This window comes from Hylaeus volcanicus, chromosome 2, assembly GCF_026283585.1.
Source record: "Hylaeus volcanicus isolate JK05 chromosome 2, UHH_iyHylVolc1.0_haploid, whole genome shotgun sequence".
NCBI lineage: Eukaryota > Metazoa > Arthropoda > Insecta > Hymenoptera > Colletidae > Hylaeus > Hylaeus volcanicus.
Window position 1 is genome coordinate 28,822,294 of NC_071977.1, and position 17,579 is coordinate 28,839,872.

Sequence of the window (17,579 nt, forward strand, 5' to 3'; positions counted from 1 at the left end):
ACGAGGCCGTTGGCTTTCTTACGTTTTTATTAAAATACTTAAACGCTTAACTTACACGTATACCAACAGCGGGCGAGTAGGTGATTTCCGTTAATTAGACTTAGGCCTCTGTCGTTTCGACCTTAAAGCGAACGCGAGCTGGTCCTCCGTTTCCGGCTGCGAGCCAGTCGAGTGGGTGACACCAGAAACGTTTGGCCCCCTTTTTGCGAACAAGCGTCGCGACGATCGATTCCGAGCCACACGGTGCTCGACTTTCTTCATCGGATCGGAGTACATTATTTTTAACATTTTTATGGACCTTTCGTGGCTTTACGGGAATATACGGTCAGTCCCATAAGTATTCGTACCCTATGTCTATTGAAGATGTCTATTAAAGAAGTTCGTTTAAATTAAATAATAGGTCCGATGTTTTCAAATAAATATTTCGTTATAAATATATACATAGATAAACTTTACACGTGTATATATAAAGAAAAACTTATTTGGTAACATCGAACTTACCATTTAATTCAAACAAATTTCTTCGATGAACATGGAGGGTACGAATATTTGTGGGACCGACTGTATTCACAATTATAAATTCACTTGGAAACACGAAGCATTCGTCGAAATCAGATATTTTTTCAATAAATATAGAGGGTACGAATCCATACCGATCGAACTGATCGAAAACTCGTGTACAATCTAAACAATCCTCAAACGCTTAAAAACACTCCCAGCCCTAAAAATATGCTCTCGCGTTTCGTTGTTTCTCGGGCCTCCGTGCTCCCGTCCGTCCATCTTCGCCCTCGATCGCGCTCAACCCTTCGCGAAAAAACGGATTCCATCGCTGGAATCGCGGGACTCGGATGAAGAAGCAGCCGTCGGTAAAAGGGTCAACGGTGAATCGGCGAACATTAATAAAATTCTACATTTGGTGAACCGAAAGAAACACTCGTCCCTTCCACTCGGATCGCGCTTCCGCGTTGGGATTGTGTGTTTATAATTATAACGTGTACACGTATATACAGACAGTCCAAGGAAAGAAACTCGTAGCGCGAAGAAACCGGATTCTGGTAAATAAATAAGTGAATACAGTATCGTCTTGGGATAAGCAGTTCGGTCGGGACCTGCGAGCTGTTTAGTGATCGCTTGAAAGTGACCCTCGAACATGGATGGTGTAATTGTTTGGAGAATTATAGGACGTAACGTGCTTTCTCGTTGCGGCACTAGCAAAATCGAATTCTTGTCGGATCTCTCGCTCGGCGGACGACTTGAAACAAAACAGTGGAGACAGCGAGTTGCTTATTTCGAGACGATACTGTAAGTAGCACGTGGATGGCGATTAACGAGGCCTCCGCGAGCAGATCCGTTCTTTCGGCTCTCGTAGCGTTGGGTAAAAGGGAACGACGATTTCAAGGTAGCTCCTCCCCGTCCCCTTCATCTGAACCTTTCGTCCTGGCTGGGCCTGGTCATCACGCATCGACCTCTGTAGCAGATCTCGGTCATGTGGGACACCCTCGTGGTCGTCGAGGTTCGCAGAACCTTCCCGAGGATCGATTCCGTCGCGTTGCTCGCCAGGGTGGTGGTGACGGTCTTCGGTGTCGTCGCGGAGGGTGGATCGGTGACCAAGCCCTCGAAGGACGAACTCGTGGTACTTTCCGGAGTCGTAGCGACGCGATCCAAGGTCGTCGCGTTTTCTTGCTCGACGTTCGTCGTCGACTCTGTCGTCCGAGTCTCGTCCTTCCCGTCTTCTGTCGCGAGGATCGGTTCCGTGGTATCCTGGATCTCGGGATCCTTGGTCGTTACCCTTTCTTGGGTGATTTCTTCAAAGAGATTGAACTCCGTGGGCGTCTGCGTGGTCGTCGCGACCTCTGGCCTCTCCGTATCCGACACAGTGGTTTCCTCCTCGGCGCTCTTCATGCTATCGAAGATGGCCTTCACGTAGTCGGACAGGGTCTTCACGCTGGAGTCTCCCTCGTTCTTGGCGACCAGGCCAGGGATAGAGGATTTCGCGTTAGATTTCAGGTCGCGTTGCCTGCCGGACGCCTGGGACCGATCGTAGGACGAAGGGTGCCTCACTTCGCTCCACTTTGCCCTGTGATTCTTCGGGTAGGCGTAATCGTCTCCGTGCCTGGGTTCCTGATCCTCTTCGAGGGACTCCGAGAAGCTTTCGTTTGGGTCATCGATCGCCTTTAACTTTGTTCTAGTAGCCGTGAAATTCTCGTCGCTCTCAGTCGCCCTGTTGTTATCCAGCTTGGCGGAGTCTTCGACGTCGTTGCCCTTGGACGGGAACTTTTCGGTTAACAATCCCAACTCCAACGCATCTTGAACACTCTTCTCCCAGTGGCTCTTGTCGGGTGTCTTCTTCTTCTCCTTGCCGATCTTCTCCGCTTCCCACGGCTTCTTGTCCTCTTCCGCGTCCTCGCGAGGCTCGGACGTCATCTGCGTGACGATGTCCTCGTCGGACTTGGCGGTCGTGGTCTCCTGAGGCATCGTGGTGGCTCGGATCTCGGTCACGGTCGTCTCCTCGACGTCGTCCGGGATGACCATCGGCGTGGTCATCGCCGGAGACATCGTCCACGCGACTTCCGGTGCTTCCGTGGTCGTAGACCTCGCTGAGGGTCTGTCCTCCTTGAGGATCTCGGTCAGGAAGTCCTGCACGGCGAACTTCTCCGTCAAACTTGGATCCGTGGTGGTGACTTTCGACTCCCTGAGAGGGTTGTAGCGGTATTGGTCACGAATCAAACTGTTCACGGCCGAGTTGAAGTGCTGCGACTCCGCTGTGACGAAGTCGTCCACGGCTGGCCTCACTCGCACGCGGACCTTCCTTCTTCGCGTTCTCTGCAACACGGAATGTCAAGTAAATGGTAAGTTTACCTTGGAAAACGAAATTCATTTCTACACCTAATGTTTATTATTCATTCATTTATTCTTCTAGTTATCCATTGATTTAGCGATCGATGTGTCTCGATTTATTCGTTTAGGTTTTCATCTAACCGTTTATCAACGTATAATTTTAATAAGATATTCGAAGCATTTACTTTCTTATTGCGTTACATACGACGCGCGTGTCGCTGAAACAGAGTCACCGGGTCGAACGTGCCTACAAAAATTGAACCTGAATAGGAATTTATTTTATTCTGCAAAAATTATCACGTGAACTTTACTTTCAATCTTTTTTATATTCTTGTATATTGTTTGCATTTCGTAGGTCCTTGTACATTCAAATAAATGCATAAAGATCCGCAGTCTAGTAATTATACATGTATACACGTTAAATCCGAATCAAAGTGATTATAATTCACACATTCCGTATAATAAGTCCAAATAAGGTGCGTTTTAAACAAGTCTGTGACGCAAAAATTGTACCTTTCTCTCGGTCGGTGGGTCAGCGGTTTTCTTGGTCGTTTTTGCGAGATCGACGGTGGTCTGTCGCTCCGTGGAGTTCTCCACCCTATCCATCGACCACGACTCGACGTCGCGAATCGTTTCCGCTTCGTCGCCGTTTCCGTCTCGCGTTATCGTCGTCGGCGCACCAGTTACCCCGTTAGTCGCGTTAGCGTCCTCCGTGTGATCCTGGCTGCCCGTTTTCCTGCCGAACTCCGTGGTGCCCATCAGCATCGACTCCTCTTCCCTCGGTTCCTCTCTCCCGTTATCGTCCGAGGAAACCACCAGTGTGACGGACGCGAGTTCCGGCGCGGCGGTGATTATCTCGGGAGCGTCCTCGTTCTTCTGGGTCTCCCGGAGCCATTCGCTATCCTTGCTCGACTCCCCGGCCACCTGGTTCACCGCCGCGCTGGGCTGGAAGGAGGTTCTCGTCAATTTCGTGGACCACTGACTCTCCGCGCCGTAAATGTCGGCGGTCATCGAGTGCGGGGCCTCCTTGGCTCGAGCAGCTTCACTGTACTTTCTCGGCGAGCTGCTGGCCAGCTGCGTCTGGTCGTATTCCTCGCGCTGAGAACCCAGCTCGGGATAGTTGCCGAAGTTCAGAACGAACTCGGCTGGATACTGAAAAACATAGGTACATTGGTGGGGGAGCGGGCGGTTCGTTCTTTGGAAGGGTCTGGATTTGGATCGAAACGTCACAGAGTGGCAGAATGAGAAAGAAAATGAGTTTGCCTCGCTAAATTGTTGCGAACGCACGGTATTTCTACATTCATCTAGCGATTCACGACTCTACGCCCCCTTTTATCGAGTCGGCTGCCAGATCGGTACTCTTGGAAATTTCTACAGGGATTTTGTAAGAAAACATTTATTTTTGTAATTTCGTCGAAATTCATTTCACTCGACGCCCGGGTCCCCAATGAAATTTACACGCACCGATCAGCGTTAAACGCTCGTTGTAAACCCTCCCCCGCAGCCCCGTTCTCACGAAACGTGGAACCGGTCAAAGCGAAACACGCCAGGAGGCATGTCGCGCGTAGCCGTGCTCGAATTTCTAATCACCGGCCGAACCAGCCCCTATTAGCGCCACTGGGCTTGCAAACTCCCCTGTAATTCGCTACGGAGCTTGTTAAAGGCCACTCACGTTCTCGCTGGAGGATTCGTAGTACTGATGAGATGTTGGATTACGCGACGAAGAGAACTGCGCCCCGTCGTAATTATCCTCGTAGAGATTCGGTTGCTGCTCGGTGGTGGACTGTTGGGAAAGCACGCGCGGGTAGTTCTCGTCCAAGGGTAGCTCGTTGTGGGCCTCCAGGACAGACTCCGTGGTGCTGGTAGTGGTGGACACGCGTTTCTTCTTCAGGGAACCGCGGAACCTGCTTCTGGCTCGCGTCGGTTTCTCTTCCGGCCGGGACTTTGATTTCACCGCGTATACGGAGTCGTCGGGCACTAAGGTGGCGATGGATATTCTTTCGGTGGTGGTCGGAGCCTCCGTCAGAAGCGGACCCGTTGGAGGCAGGGTCGTGGGTCTTGGCAGACGACGGTTAGGCGGTGGTTGGTACTTCTGACGGGTCTTCAGCAGTTGAGGACTCGATTCCACTTCGGTTTCGTCGTTTGGTAGCAGGGACTGGTGCGGCACCTGAGATGAATTAAATGATGTTTAGTATATTCGGGACTACAAAATCAAACATTCATCGCAGTAGTTATTTTCGTATCTTCGTCAAGATTCATGAATTTCAAATTAAATTCATTTTCTTTAATGTTTAACATTCAAAACAAATTTTGTTACTTCTTTGTATAATATTGTACAATTTGGATTTATTCTAACGTGATGTTATAGAACTTCGGAATATTCAACATTTTGTGTCGGTATTTTTTGATACGATTCACCAGACGAAACGAACTTGCATGTATCGTGCAAGATTCGCGAGTTCTCTTGTGGGTTGGCGTCGAACACGCAACCACCTGGAGGTTGGGAGCTGTAGTTAGGCTCAATATAGGCTCTTATTATCTATTCTTACGTATTTTTACGGGGATGCAATATCATTTTTTCTTAAAATCCCATAGCTTATGTTACTCCAGAGAAAGCAAGGAAGCTTTCGAAATTGTTGTGTCTAATATTACTCTCGTTAGAATGACTAAAAAAGGACGAATACTTAAAGTCTACCAACTTCGAGGTACGATACTTTTACAAAACAAAAACATTTCCAAAGAAGAATTTCACAGCGAACGTTTGATCGATCTTTCCCCTTTTCGCTCCTTCACAAAGTAACCTTATCTCGACGAGAAATTGGTGTGTCCATTCGCCCAGTGTAGATTCTAGTTTCCCCTCAATTTTCCGAGGAAGGAGGTCTTTACGAGGTAACTCACTTCCGAAAGATGTGGCCGATAGGTGACAGGTGCCTGGAACCTGTTGTCCACCGGATGCACGGGTTTGAAGTTGGGTGGCCTTATGAACCCGTAGTCGAGGTCCTCCTCGACTGGCGCCGCGGTGGTCGTGGTCGTAGTTGGTACTGGGGTCGTGGTGGCGATTAGCCTCTGTTGCTGAACCGCGTGGATCTTTATGTACTCGTTCCCGTCCGTTTGAACCTGCGATCCGTGACTCTGGGTACGCGATCTCGGCCTGTTTCTCTGTCGATTGCCTGTGGTCCTCGTGGGTTCTTGATTCACCACGTTGAAACGGACGTATTCGTCTTGGGAGCCTCTGTTTCGAGTTTGAACGGTCGGCTCGTGGCGCGCGCGGGTGCCGACACGTCCTCTCACTCGCTGGCGTATCGTTACGGGGGTGGTGCTCGTAGTGGTGGTCTCCGTGGTCACCTGGAATCGGAAATTGGAGTCTCTGTCACCCGAGGTCCTGGAATCAAAAATCCTCGACGCAACTGGGCTACTCACGTCGACCGTAGGAGTCTCGGTGGAGGATACGGACAGCTCGTAGTCCTCTTGTTTATTCTCAGGCAGTGGAACAAAGATAGGCGACTCGTTAGGTTGGGCGTGAACGGTGCTCTGAATCTTCTCGCTCTCCAAACGATGAAGATTGTCCTGTCCAGTCAGGCTGTACTCCGGTTGACCTTGGGCTACGTTCACTTCGTAAATGGTGGAGTAACGTTGCTCCTCGGATATCCTCGATCGAGGATCAGCCGTGGTAGCGAATTCGTAGTCGCTGTTCTCCGCCTTGCCGTCGAGCTGATACTCCTTCGGTCTCTGGAGGATCCCCTGTTCCAGAGGTTCCCCATTTTGGGCTTGATAATTGAATCCGTTCACAGGCGTCTTCTCCAGACCGGTGTGCTCCACTTGATCGTAGGCTTCACCGCGATAGTGAGTTTGCTCCGGAAGGGATTGGGGGTAGATCTGAAGCTTGGAGTAGTCCTCGGAGGTCAGCGAGGATCCTTGATTCACCGTCACGTCGCGCAGGGAGGAGGGGTAGTTCTCGGTGGTGCTGACCGCCATGGTGGTGGGGTAATTCTCCGCGGGGTAGTCGTTCAGGCCCGAGGACGCGTCCAGATGACGGAGACTGTCTCCACCAGTAGGTTGCAGGAACGCGCTTCCGGTGGGAGGGGAGGCTGCGTCGTTGTGAGGAATATTCTCGTAGGGCTGTTGGGCTTGCTGATCCTGGTTCTGCGCGAACACCTGTTGTCGACAGAGTAGGACACTTTGGGACACACATCTAAATTTTTTTGAAGTAGAGGAACGTCATAGCACCAGGCAGGAAATCTACTGTCTGAGTAGGTTTGGTGTAGTTTTCGGTGGGAATATTGAATACCGTTAATGTATATACTGTCTGAGCAAGTTTGGTGTCATTTTTGGTGAGGCGGCAATATTGAATACTGTTAATGTACATACTGTCTGAGCAAGTTTGGTGTCATTTTTGGTGAGGCGGCAATATTGAATATCGTTAATGTACATACTGTCTGAGTAAGTTTGGTGTAATTTTTGGTGAGGCGGCAATATTGAATATCGTTAATGTACGTACTGTCTGAGTAGGTTTGGTGTAGTTTTAGCTGGGAATATTGAATCCCTTTAATGTACATATACTGTCTGATTATGTTTGGGATAGTTATACGAGACTGACTGTATGTTGAACAATGGAGTAACACAACTGGAAAATGTAAAGTGATATAAGATAAAGGTACCTCGGTTTGCTGGAGCGTCTTCTCCCTGCTCCTGTACTTCTGCGTTCTGCTGGAGGGCCTCCTGTGTTCCGTGCTGTACTTCAACGTGGTCTCCGGTATCCTGGACTTGCTTGGCTCGTACGACGCGTCGCGGTATTCCTCGGTGGTGCTCGTGAACCTGGACTTGGATCTGTTGTAGGGTCTTCGGTTCCTCTCGGTGGTGGATCTCGTGGAGGGGGTTTGAGTCGTCGTCCTTGGTCTGGTGCTGACGACCCTGTTCCTGAATCAACGAACGCCTTGTCAGTGTATATAATACATAGGCTGGGAATTTTTTAGCATAATCTGGACGTTGCGAACGTACCTCTGACGTCCGCGTGGTCTGTACGTGGTTGTGGGAGTCCTCAGCGTCGTGGTGACGACAGTGGTCGTGGAAGGTGTCGTGGGGGTGGTCGTGGTGGCCTGGAGTTTGGCCTCGTTCTTGTCGAGTAGCGAGTTCACCAATCCTGGCAGATGAGGCGAAATGGCTGGCAGCTCTGCTGGGAGGCTGTACTGGGTGGGACCGATGGGTGCTCTTACGTCGTTGAGGTCCCCCGAGGGTATCTCACCGTCGTAATGATTGCTCAAGTCAGACGTAGACTGCGAGTTATCCTGAGTATATTGTCCCGCTGGCAGGTATCTCTGGGACTCCCTCTGCTGAGCGAGCTCCTGGTTTATCAGCTCCAGCTGGGCAGCCAGATCCTGAGTCTTGGTTGTAGGGTCCTGGGGTCCTACGGGTCCGTCCTTGTAGCTCGGAGTGGTGGAGTACGAGACCTCTTCTATCTGGCTGACCGAAGCAGACACCTTGGGGCTCTCTGTGGTCCTCAGGCTCTCGTCGTAGTACTTGTGCTTCCTCGTGGCCGGTCGCTGATCCTCGTAGTAACCCGTGCTGATCACGGAGGCTGGCTTGTTGTCGCCGTAGAACTGCCTGAACCTGAACCTGGAGCCCGAGTATCCAGGCTGCGGGGTCGTCGAATACGTTGGCTCGTACTTGGGCGTGCTGGACGGTTCCTGAGAGTAGCCCGCGGTAGTCTGAGGCTCGTAGAAGGCGGTGGTGGGGTCCGAGCCTCCGTCGAGCCCGTCGCTGTAGGAATTGGGCTCGATCAAGGGTGTTGGGCTTGGATCCTGGTTATCACCGTCCTTGGGATCGGTGTTGTCCAGAGTGTTGACGACCACTGACCCGATGTGGGGGGACGGGAAGGGTATCTTCGAGTAGCCTGGCGGTGGCTCGAAGCTGAGAGGCGCGACGAAGAAGGGCAGCTTGTCCACCTTTCTCTCCACTCGGTTGTGATCGATGGACGAGAGGTAGGGTAGATCGAACTTGGCATATCCCACCGGGGGATCCAGGCTGGTCGGGCCTACGAAGACCTGAGGCGTGTCCGGGCCGACGGTGTCCAGGACGGCGATCGTCTTCGCGTCCTTCAGTATCTTCAGGACGTCCGACACTCTGGCTGACGTGGCCTTCGAGTAGGAGTTCCCCATGTAGACCGAGAGGGGCGGCTGATTAGGGGACGGAGTGGTCGTTGGCTCGCGATAGGTCTGTTGCTCCTGGTACTGGTTCCTCTGACGATGTCTGCCGCGAAGCTTGCTCCTGGCAGGTTTCGCCGATTCGAGATGTTGACGATGGAAGTCCGGCTGCTGGTCCCTGATCAGCGGAAGAGCCTGGGTCTGCACGTCCTGGTGTTGGTTAACGGGGCTGGCCGCCCTGGCTTCGTCCTCTCGCTGCTTCTCCAGGATCCTCTGCTGCTTCAACGCTTCCTGGATCTCCCGTTCCTTCTGTCTCTCCAAGGCAGCGGCCCTCTCGGCCTCCCTCTGGGCCTCCCTCTGAGCCTCCCTCTGCTTGGCGGCCTCCTCTGCCCTTCGTTTCTCCTCCTTCGCCCTAATCTCCGCCAGTCTCCTTCGCTCGAGCTCCTCCAACCGTTGCTTCTCTCTGGCCTCGCGAATCCTCTCTAGTTCTCGCTGCTTAGCCATCTCCTCGAGCCTCTCCAGCTCCTTCTTCTTCTTCTCAGCCTCGCGCTGCCTCTGCAGCTCCTGCTCCCTCTGAACGGCCTCCTGCTGCAGGCGGGCCTTCCTCTCGAGCGCTCTTTGCTCCTCGTTCAACCTGGCGAACTCCTTCATCCGCTCCTCCTTCAGGAACTGGGTCTTCTCCTCGCGCTCCATCTGTATCTGCTGCAGCAACTGTCGAGTGAACGTGTCCTGGTCGCGAGGGATCGCCCCTTGCTCGACGTTTTGGTTCTCGCGGTGCTGGTGATGCTGTCGTTGTCCATGCTGCTGCTGCTGCTGCCGATGGGGATGCTGCTTTCTTCCGCGGCCACGCTTCGGCTGACCTCGTTGCGCCAACGTTTCCGCTGGCACGTACACCAGCTGCACCTGGAACGGACGAAAGGGTTAGTTGTGCGGCTCTGGAGGAGGGATAGTTCGAATGGGATTGATTTGGTGCGCCAGGATTTTGGATTGGGTGAGAGGGGTAGATTTGTCTAGGTCCACCTATGCTTAGGTAGATCTGTCTAGACCTAACTAGGTTTGGGTAGATTTATAGAGATCTAACTAGACTTAGACGTACCTAAACATAGGTGGATCTAGACAGATATGTCAAGACCATGCTCGACCAAGCTGTAGACGTAACTACATTTACATAGATCTATGTATACCTAACTAACGTTAGACCTACCTAAACACAGGTGAACCTAGACAGATCTATCAAGATCAAGCTCGACCAACACATTTTTCAAAATTCTCCATTACCCCTACATCCGCAACAAGTTCCCTCGATATTTCCGATCCTCCCTGCCTCGCATCTACGTCATGAAGAGAACTGTACAACTAACCTCTTCCTCCTCGTCCTGTCCAGTTTCCGCCTGAGGCACGTAGTAGGCCTGGTTCCCTTCCTTCAAGTTCTTCGCCCCCTGTCGCTGGCTGTCCTGAGCCTGATCGATCTCTCCAATGTCCCCAACGTTCTGTTGTAACAAGTGACCGGTCTTGAAGTCCCGACCGGGCAAGTTCGCGTACGCCTGGGGACTCTGGACGTCCGGTTCCTGCTTTCCTGGCGGATGAGACCTGGGTCTCTGAGGGAGAAAATTCTGGGCCGGATATACCGGAGGCAGGGCATCGGTGGCAGGGAGTGGGGGTACTAGGTCCTCCTGAGCCAGGTCAGGCCCCGTTGGCTGGTGTCCTATCGCGCCTTGATGCTGACGCTTGTCCTCCTCGGGGTTGCTGAAGCCGCTCGGCAGGAATGCTTGAGACTGGAGAAAGAAATGGAGGTTAAGAAACGATCGTTGATGTAATTATGCTGGTACTCGTGTTCGAGAACGCCTACGATCATTTTTAAGTAGTTTATGGAGGAACTTTGGTGAGTATTTTACGCGAGGTTGCTGAGGTAGTGTGGATAAGTCTAAACGAAAAAATAAACAAGGTGCGCGGAGATTCGAAGCCACGGTTCACGGTTCTCTCTCTTTCTCTCTCGGGTTTTGCGTCTCAACAACAGTGCGCGCCGCGCCCTCTTTCGCGAGTGTACTCCCCTCTCTCTTTCTCTCTCGACGCCTCACTGCTGCTGCCCGCTCCACCGTCAACACGACACCGTCGTTCGTTTGTCATTGTTGTTCATCGTGACTCATCGTCACTGGCCGGTCCTCTTCGGTGTAGTTGCCGCTGTAACCCCCCATCCCGGACGAGCCCCCATATGTAGGAGTCTAACTGAAAAATAAGGCACGGGGATTCGAAGCCACGATCCTCGGATCCACAGTCGACCGCTTTACCTACAAGACCAATCCCGTCCCCTACGTTTCGTGTTTTCGTTTGACTACAATAGTAATTACATGAAGATTGGCATGGTGCCAGTGATGGAAGTCAGTCGTTGCTTGAAAGTTACAAGTGTACCGAAGAGTTATCAGAGGGTAAATTGGAGTAAACGAGACTCGAGCGTAGAAGTAGTTAACGTCATATTCAATTTCGTCGAATACACATGGAATCCGTGAAACGTACGTACCTGAAGAAGCTGCTGCTGAGTTCTCAGTTGTTGCTGCAGCAGAAGCAGTTTCTGTATGCTCTCTTGCGTCTTCTGCAGCTGCAGAAGCTGTTCCTGGTACTGTTGCTGAAGACTGGGTGGCAAGGACAGCTGCGGAATTTGCGGCAACTGGGCCGTGCCGCTCGCCAGCAACCCAGGGACCGGGTTGCTCTGCTCGACCTGAGTCTGGGTGGATCTTGGGTCCGGAAGGGGGATCCATTCGCTGTTCGAGACCTGTCGTGACCATCGTTCGGCCTGGACCGCGCCGAACTCGGCAGACAGGATCAAGCAGATTGGTATCGCCAATGACAGGCACCTCCGCACGGTCTGGAAGACGAAGAGGAGGTTTCCGAGTCGAGACTTTAGAGAAATTTGATTTTCTAATGGGGATAACTGGGATAATTGGGATGCGGGATATGGCGGTAGGTAAGAATTGGTAGATTAACTCTTCGACAATCATGTTTGCTTAGAATTAATTTCTTTCAACTGTCGATAAAATGATCGTCGACGAGGTAAATGTCGCCTGATTGAGCTTAGCATTCGTGGCAATAGAATGCTGAGAAAGCATCTCGAGTTGCTAGTAGATACCAGTGTGGTAGCAGTTCCTGTCCTCGCCGCTAGAGGTACAGCGTGCGTACTGCGCTTTCTCGCAAGAGATCGGGCCGCCTAGCAAAAAGGCAGAGCGAACTCCTTTCACGTTTTTAAACCAGTAGCTCGAGTAGTCAATACTGCTCAGGCCTGAAGCTTAACCTAAAGGTAATTTCAGCGTAATCTGATAAAAAATGGCGTCTAGATTCCAAGTACGAGAGGATTGAGGTAATCCAAGATATTGCCTTTCCGCTTCCTCACCCCGTGCGTACTATATCCCAGCGAACGTGTTCGAGTGTATCGCGCGACGATTTCATCTCGAGGTATAATTCCCCTCATCTAGGGTATGCCTCCTTCGGAATTGCAATCCGATAATAAAGAACTTAACGGAAGATTGAAAGGCGTATTTCGATCGGGCGGCGATCGAAACGATGATTTCACGGTTCGACGGAAAGGAGGTTGAAAAAATTAACCGCAATCTCGTCACTGGCTATCACGAAATACATAAGAAATGGAAATATTCTCGGCGAGTACTTATCCACGATTCAATTGACGCGGCTATTAGCGAAATTCGTGGTTTTCGAGGCGGGATCAAACCGCCGTGACAGGAATGCCGCGCGAAAACACAGAAAACTCGATATTATTTATCTAAACACAGCCTTTCGTAATTTTCCAGAGGCGTAGACGAGTTTCTTACGGGATCGTAGGAACTGTTAATTGAAAGTCTTTCGTGAAATTAGAAATTAATTCTGTGCCTTTCCGTTGCAATCATTTATAACCTCCTACTTATTATACTCTCGCGATTATTGTAATTATCGAGTACACTTGTAATCTGTTAGGAAAAGAATAATAAACAAAATTTGTTGGCGGATGGACTTCGAACGTATAGATATAGATGACCATCGGGTTAAGACTTAGATTACCTACGGTTTCGTGGAGATTAAATTGAGAACTTGGAAGATTGGTATTTTAATAGAGTTATAAATGACGGAGTTAATTTCTACCCATAATAATCTCACTGAAAAATTGAATACATTATTTAATATTAGGAATCGATGGTCACTGGATTATTTGCAGTTTTTAAACGAAGAAACGAATGGTCGGTTTTCGACAAACTGTCGTTATCTGTACGTTTCCGAGTTATGCTATGTTCGTAGAAGCTCGTAACGCGCGTTTTCGAAGTTTCTAGGTGTCGATTGTTTGGCTCGTGTAGGTGCTTATCTAATAGGTTCCCAGCAGACTGTGATATAGTCAACGAGTGAATGTAGTCGTCCTTCTGACTTCGCAACGAAAACGTAAGCGGTGCAGGACACGTCGTGCGTCACAAGCATCTGGAAACATTCTCTGTCGTTGCACAGAGCCTATTACGGCTACAATTAATTCTTTCGATTGGAATTAAATTCCAGCTCGTCCTCGGTCGCTTCTACGATCTCTAGCGATGTCCCACGATCGCTAGACATCGTAATTCTTTGAATTTTACAGGTGGACAGATATTTTTCCAAATTAAAAATATCCTGGAAAAAGTTGTTTCAAATCACCTTCCCGAACCACCCCTTGAACCACCTCTTTCAAGGATCTCCAATATTTTCGGGACACCCTGTATAACGAAAAATTTATTCGGAAACATCAAACCTATCATTTAATTTGGACTTTAGAATTTTGTTGAATTAATAAATACAACATACTAAATACAATGCAACCTTTTGGCAAAATTGAAAATTTGTAATTCCGGCTTGAGTTAGTTTTTAATGGGGCAATATCGAATGCTGTTAATAGATACATATATACAGGCATATAATCAGGCAAGGGTTAATAGATCACTGCCAATTTGTCGAGGTATTCGGGCAAACGTAACGCTTCCATAAGCTCGCCAGTTTCGTGTCGCGCGCTCGACGTGATTAGGATTAATCGTCCCTGTAAACGCGAGCGATTCGTGCCTCGAAACAATTTCGAAAACGACCGGATGGATCCGCCGCATCGGTAATGAAAGAATTATCATCATCATTACTGGTATTGCGTGACGTTCCCGTGTAAGTGCTGCCCGTGGGATATCTGGAGTGCGACCGGAGCTAACGAACTGAGAACCGTCTGAAACATGGCGTGCGCCCGGTGATTTCTAATAAATACCAGCGCTATCTGGCATTCCACGTTGGACCTTTCACTCGATTTTTCGAAACCGACGTTGGAAAATATTTTAGACCGAGCTGCAGTTGAAATTTGGCATCATTTATTTAGTTGGCGAAATTATATTGTCGGCATTATTAACGTAGGTCTGGGCAATTTAATATTATTTTGTTCTAATGTAGCGAGAGAGTCTTTCTTTTCGTTAGGTTCAAATTAGGATCAAACCAGGTTAGCGTCGCAGCCACCGTTGGCACAGATTAACGCCGAAGAGAAAATGTCGATAATTAACCGAAGAGTTTACGTCGAGAATAAAAACCGCCATCGTGATCAGCGCTCCCTTCGTCCATTACAAAGTTGGATACCACTCAACGATTCGAATAACCAAGCGATACTTAACTGTCCGATTGCCTATATTTTACCTTGTAATCAGCTATGGGATTGCGATAAATCGCTTTCGCCATTGCGTCTCGGTGGACTATGATTCAATTGTAGAAATTGAGAATTCTTTCTTATTTCTGGTTAATAAACTTCGATGTAATTTGCAGGTTTTCTAAAATAACGTCGGACAAATCGTCGACATTTATACGGTTCCTTTATCATCCATCCAGAGATGGACGGCGGAGCAGTGCGTAGCGTAGCTGATTTCCACACTGAGAAGCCCCGGGTTCCGAATCCCGGTCGGTGTCCGCCACCGTTTTTTTCAAGGCATGGGCTGCGACATGAAAGTATCGGAACAAGTGGTGTAAGATTAAGTTAATTGTCCCATCATCCATAGATCATCGTAATTAGACTACAAACATCGTGCAACCTAAATATATTTTTAACGCCTCCAACAATTTCACCACGGAGTCTCTGGCGATCTAAACTGGCCACAATTAGTGAACTTCAAGGATCTCCGATACTAGCGACTTGCCCGAGCAATTAACGATGTATCTGCTCGAGGGATCAAGATCAACGGCGTCGACCAACGCGGACCTCGATCCAGTCGGTTATTATATCCGATGAATCACCGACTTTCCTCCGGGAGGAATCTTGCTTAGTTTACGTACGAAACGATGCCGTACTACTGACATAATTCCGATTACGAGGAGCGTTTGCACGCGATTCTCATCGCGGAAGATCGCGTGTCGCGATTTTTCTGCTTTCTTCGCCGTATTCGTCGCTTCTGGAAACGGAACTGCAACCGTGAAATCATTCGAGTGTCCAGCGAGCTATCGTTGTCTTCGCGAGTCGCTGCCAGATAAAAAAGAAGAAAGAATACCTCTCGAAAGATGCGCGGACGGTGGAGCGGCTGTCCGGTCCCGGTTTTTTGTGGTTGGCTAACAAATATAAAATATCGAAAAGGCTGTGGCGTAAGGTGTGTAATGAAAAAAAAAAGAAGAAACTTTAAGGAAAGAAGAGGAGGTATTTGATAAAAGTGTGGTTCCGGAAAAGTGCAAAACACAAGAGGGGTGAGAAGTGGCCCTCAAAAGTACGCACAATGCCTCTTGGAGCCAATTGAATGGTAAGTGATAAGTTTATCAAATGTAGCATCACTCGGTAGTGTGACAAGGGGTTATGTATCATCCTTAATCACTTAAATAAAGACGCAAATACGTCTCTCGAAGCCCCATCTCTAGATTCATTCAACCAGCAAGAAATCCCGTGAAATTTACGGTTTCGCTGCTCGAATTAATCGTAGTCGTAGCTTTTCAAAAAATCGTTCCGCTGTGACGAGGCCCGGCTAAAAGAGAAACGAGACGCGACGGCAGGCTGGGGAGAATGACCAGCTTTTGAAAATCGCCTCGAAACGGGGTCGACCGGTCGCGGTTCGCGAGAAAAACGCCCAGCGGCGCGTCGATCCCCGGTTAGGCGCGTCAGGTATTAATTTCTAACGAGTTTCCAATGTGCTTCACGATCTACATAACTCGCGCTGCCTACTTCTCGAGAACGAAACCAGTGGCCGCCGCTTTCGAACCGAAAGGGACCGTCGAATCTTTCCAGCCAGATACCGATCTCCGGCGATCGCCCGAACCGATGGAAAAGAAGTATATGCATTCCCTTTCACTGTCGACGGAACACCAGACCGAGCGAGGTTCGTTATTCTCCCTGAGGCAACGCGCCATTTTTATTCCTCGCCTTTTCTTTTTTTATCAGGTGTCCGCGAAAATGATACTTCCTGGGTAAAATTAAAACATGAAGTTTGTTTCTGCTTTTATTAGAGCAAGGATGAATTGTTTTAGTAAATTACTTTGCTCGATTTTATTCTGCTACAAAAGAAGGTATCGTTCTTAATAGAACTCCTCGCATTAAAATATTCCTGCCACGGGTAATAATTGAAGTACGCCCATTTATGGTCATGAAAGTGTAATACAAACCTGTATTTTAATGTGCTGCAAAGCACGTCTAATTAAACCAATTACTTTCGCGCGCGAGTCGGCGATTTATCCTTCGGAACGCCGTCTTGGAGCGCGCGGGCCAACATTTCATTAAATATTAATTTAAAACGAAAGCAACGTCGATCGAACTCCTCGCTAACGACCGACTGTACGAAAAGTATAGCGAAATAATTTAAGAATAAAGAATTTCCGAAACATTTAATATTGGAGAATGAGATACCGTCCGCGATACGTCGTTGCTCGCAATTGGATCGGTCGTTGGAATCGTACGAGTCGGCGGTGGCGGAGTGGGCATGACTTTCTCCGTGCAATCTGCACGGTGGATTTTCATGGACTCGTCGAGAGCGCCTCGTTTCGCGAACGTGGCGCCCAATTTCGTCGTTCACGGGTTTATCGGAGGCTACGGGGATCACCGGCGAACGGAGAGCAGTCCGAAAGGAGGTCGAGGCACCTTTCTCTCCTTGCGAGAAGAAGCTGCTTCTGCGAAGGCGCGGTCGTCGGATCGATCTCTCGACACCGCCTGCCACCGAACGAAGGATAACGACGTACCACGCATACCGCCCCGTCTCGTCGCTTCCCAAACCGAGCGAACGCTTGCATCCGTTTGCAACAGTTTCATTCCGTGCCTAATCTGACGCTGTTCGGAGTGAAACGGGGTCTGACGAAATCCGCGACCGTACAAGCTCGATCGTGGTTGATAGAAGGTAATAGAAGGTAAGAAAAGGTAATAGAAGGGGGTTAGAGGGTTCTAGGATCAGCTACGGGAGGGTAGGAGATAGTAGGGTTAGCAAAAGAGGACTAGAGGGTACTAGGTCTCAGTTACAGGGGACTAGGAGGTACTAGGTATCCGCTGAAGAGTGTTAGAGGGTGCTAGGTCTCAGCTATAGAGTGGTAAAGGGTACTAGGTCTTAGCTACAGGGGGCTAGAGGGTACTAGGTCTCAGCTACAGAGTGCTAGAGGGTACTAGGTTTCAGC

At 49.6% G+C, this 17,579-nt stretch overlaps 1 protein-coding gene and 1 long non-coding RNA gene across 2 annotated transcripts in view; one reads left to right on the forward strand and one right to left on the reverse strand.

Annotated features, from left to right (window-relative positions):
* The window catches only part of LOC128872273 (mucin-2-like), a 26,634-nt gene continuing 9,055 nt past the window's right edge, over positions 1-17,579 (reverse strand). Inside the window, exons 2-10 of the mRNA XM_054114782.1 lie at positions 11,497-11,841; positions 10,340-10,753; positions 7,837-9,881; positions 7,497-7,755; positions 6,259-6,993; positions 5,737-6,183; positions 4,511-5,005; positions 3,352-3,990; positions 1-2,823 (exon numbers count right to left, since the gene is read on the reverse strand). Of these exons, the coding sequence (XP_053970757.1) occupies positions 1,420-2,823; positions 3,352-3,990; positions 4,511-5,005; positions 5,737-6,183; positions 6,259-6,993; positions 7,497-7,755; positions 7,837-9,881; positions 10,340-10,753; positions 11,497-11,841 (6,783 nt within the window). The 3' untranslated portion in view covers positions 1-1,419. The remainder of the gene's footprint in view (positions 2,824-3,351; positions 3,991-4,510; positions 5,006-5,736; positions 6,184-6,258; positions 6,994-7,496; positions 7,756-7,836; positions 9,882-10,339; positions 10,754-11,496; positions 11,842-17,579) is intronic.
* Positions 14,179-17,579, forward strand: part of LOC128872274 (uncharacterized) — a 20,423-nt gene continuing 17,022 nt past the window's right edge. Inside the window, exon 1 of the long non-coding RNA XR_008456137.1 lies at positions 14,179-15,730. This is a non-coding gene — a long non-coding RNA (uncharacterized LOC128872274). The remainder of the gene's footprint in view (positions 15,731-17,579) is intronic.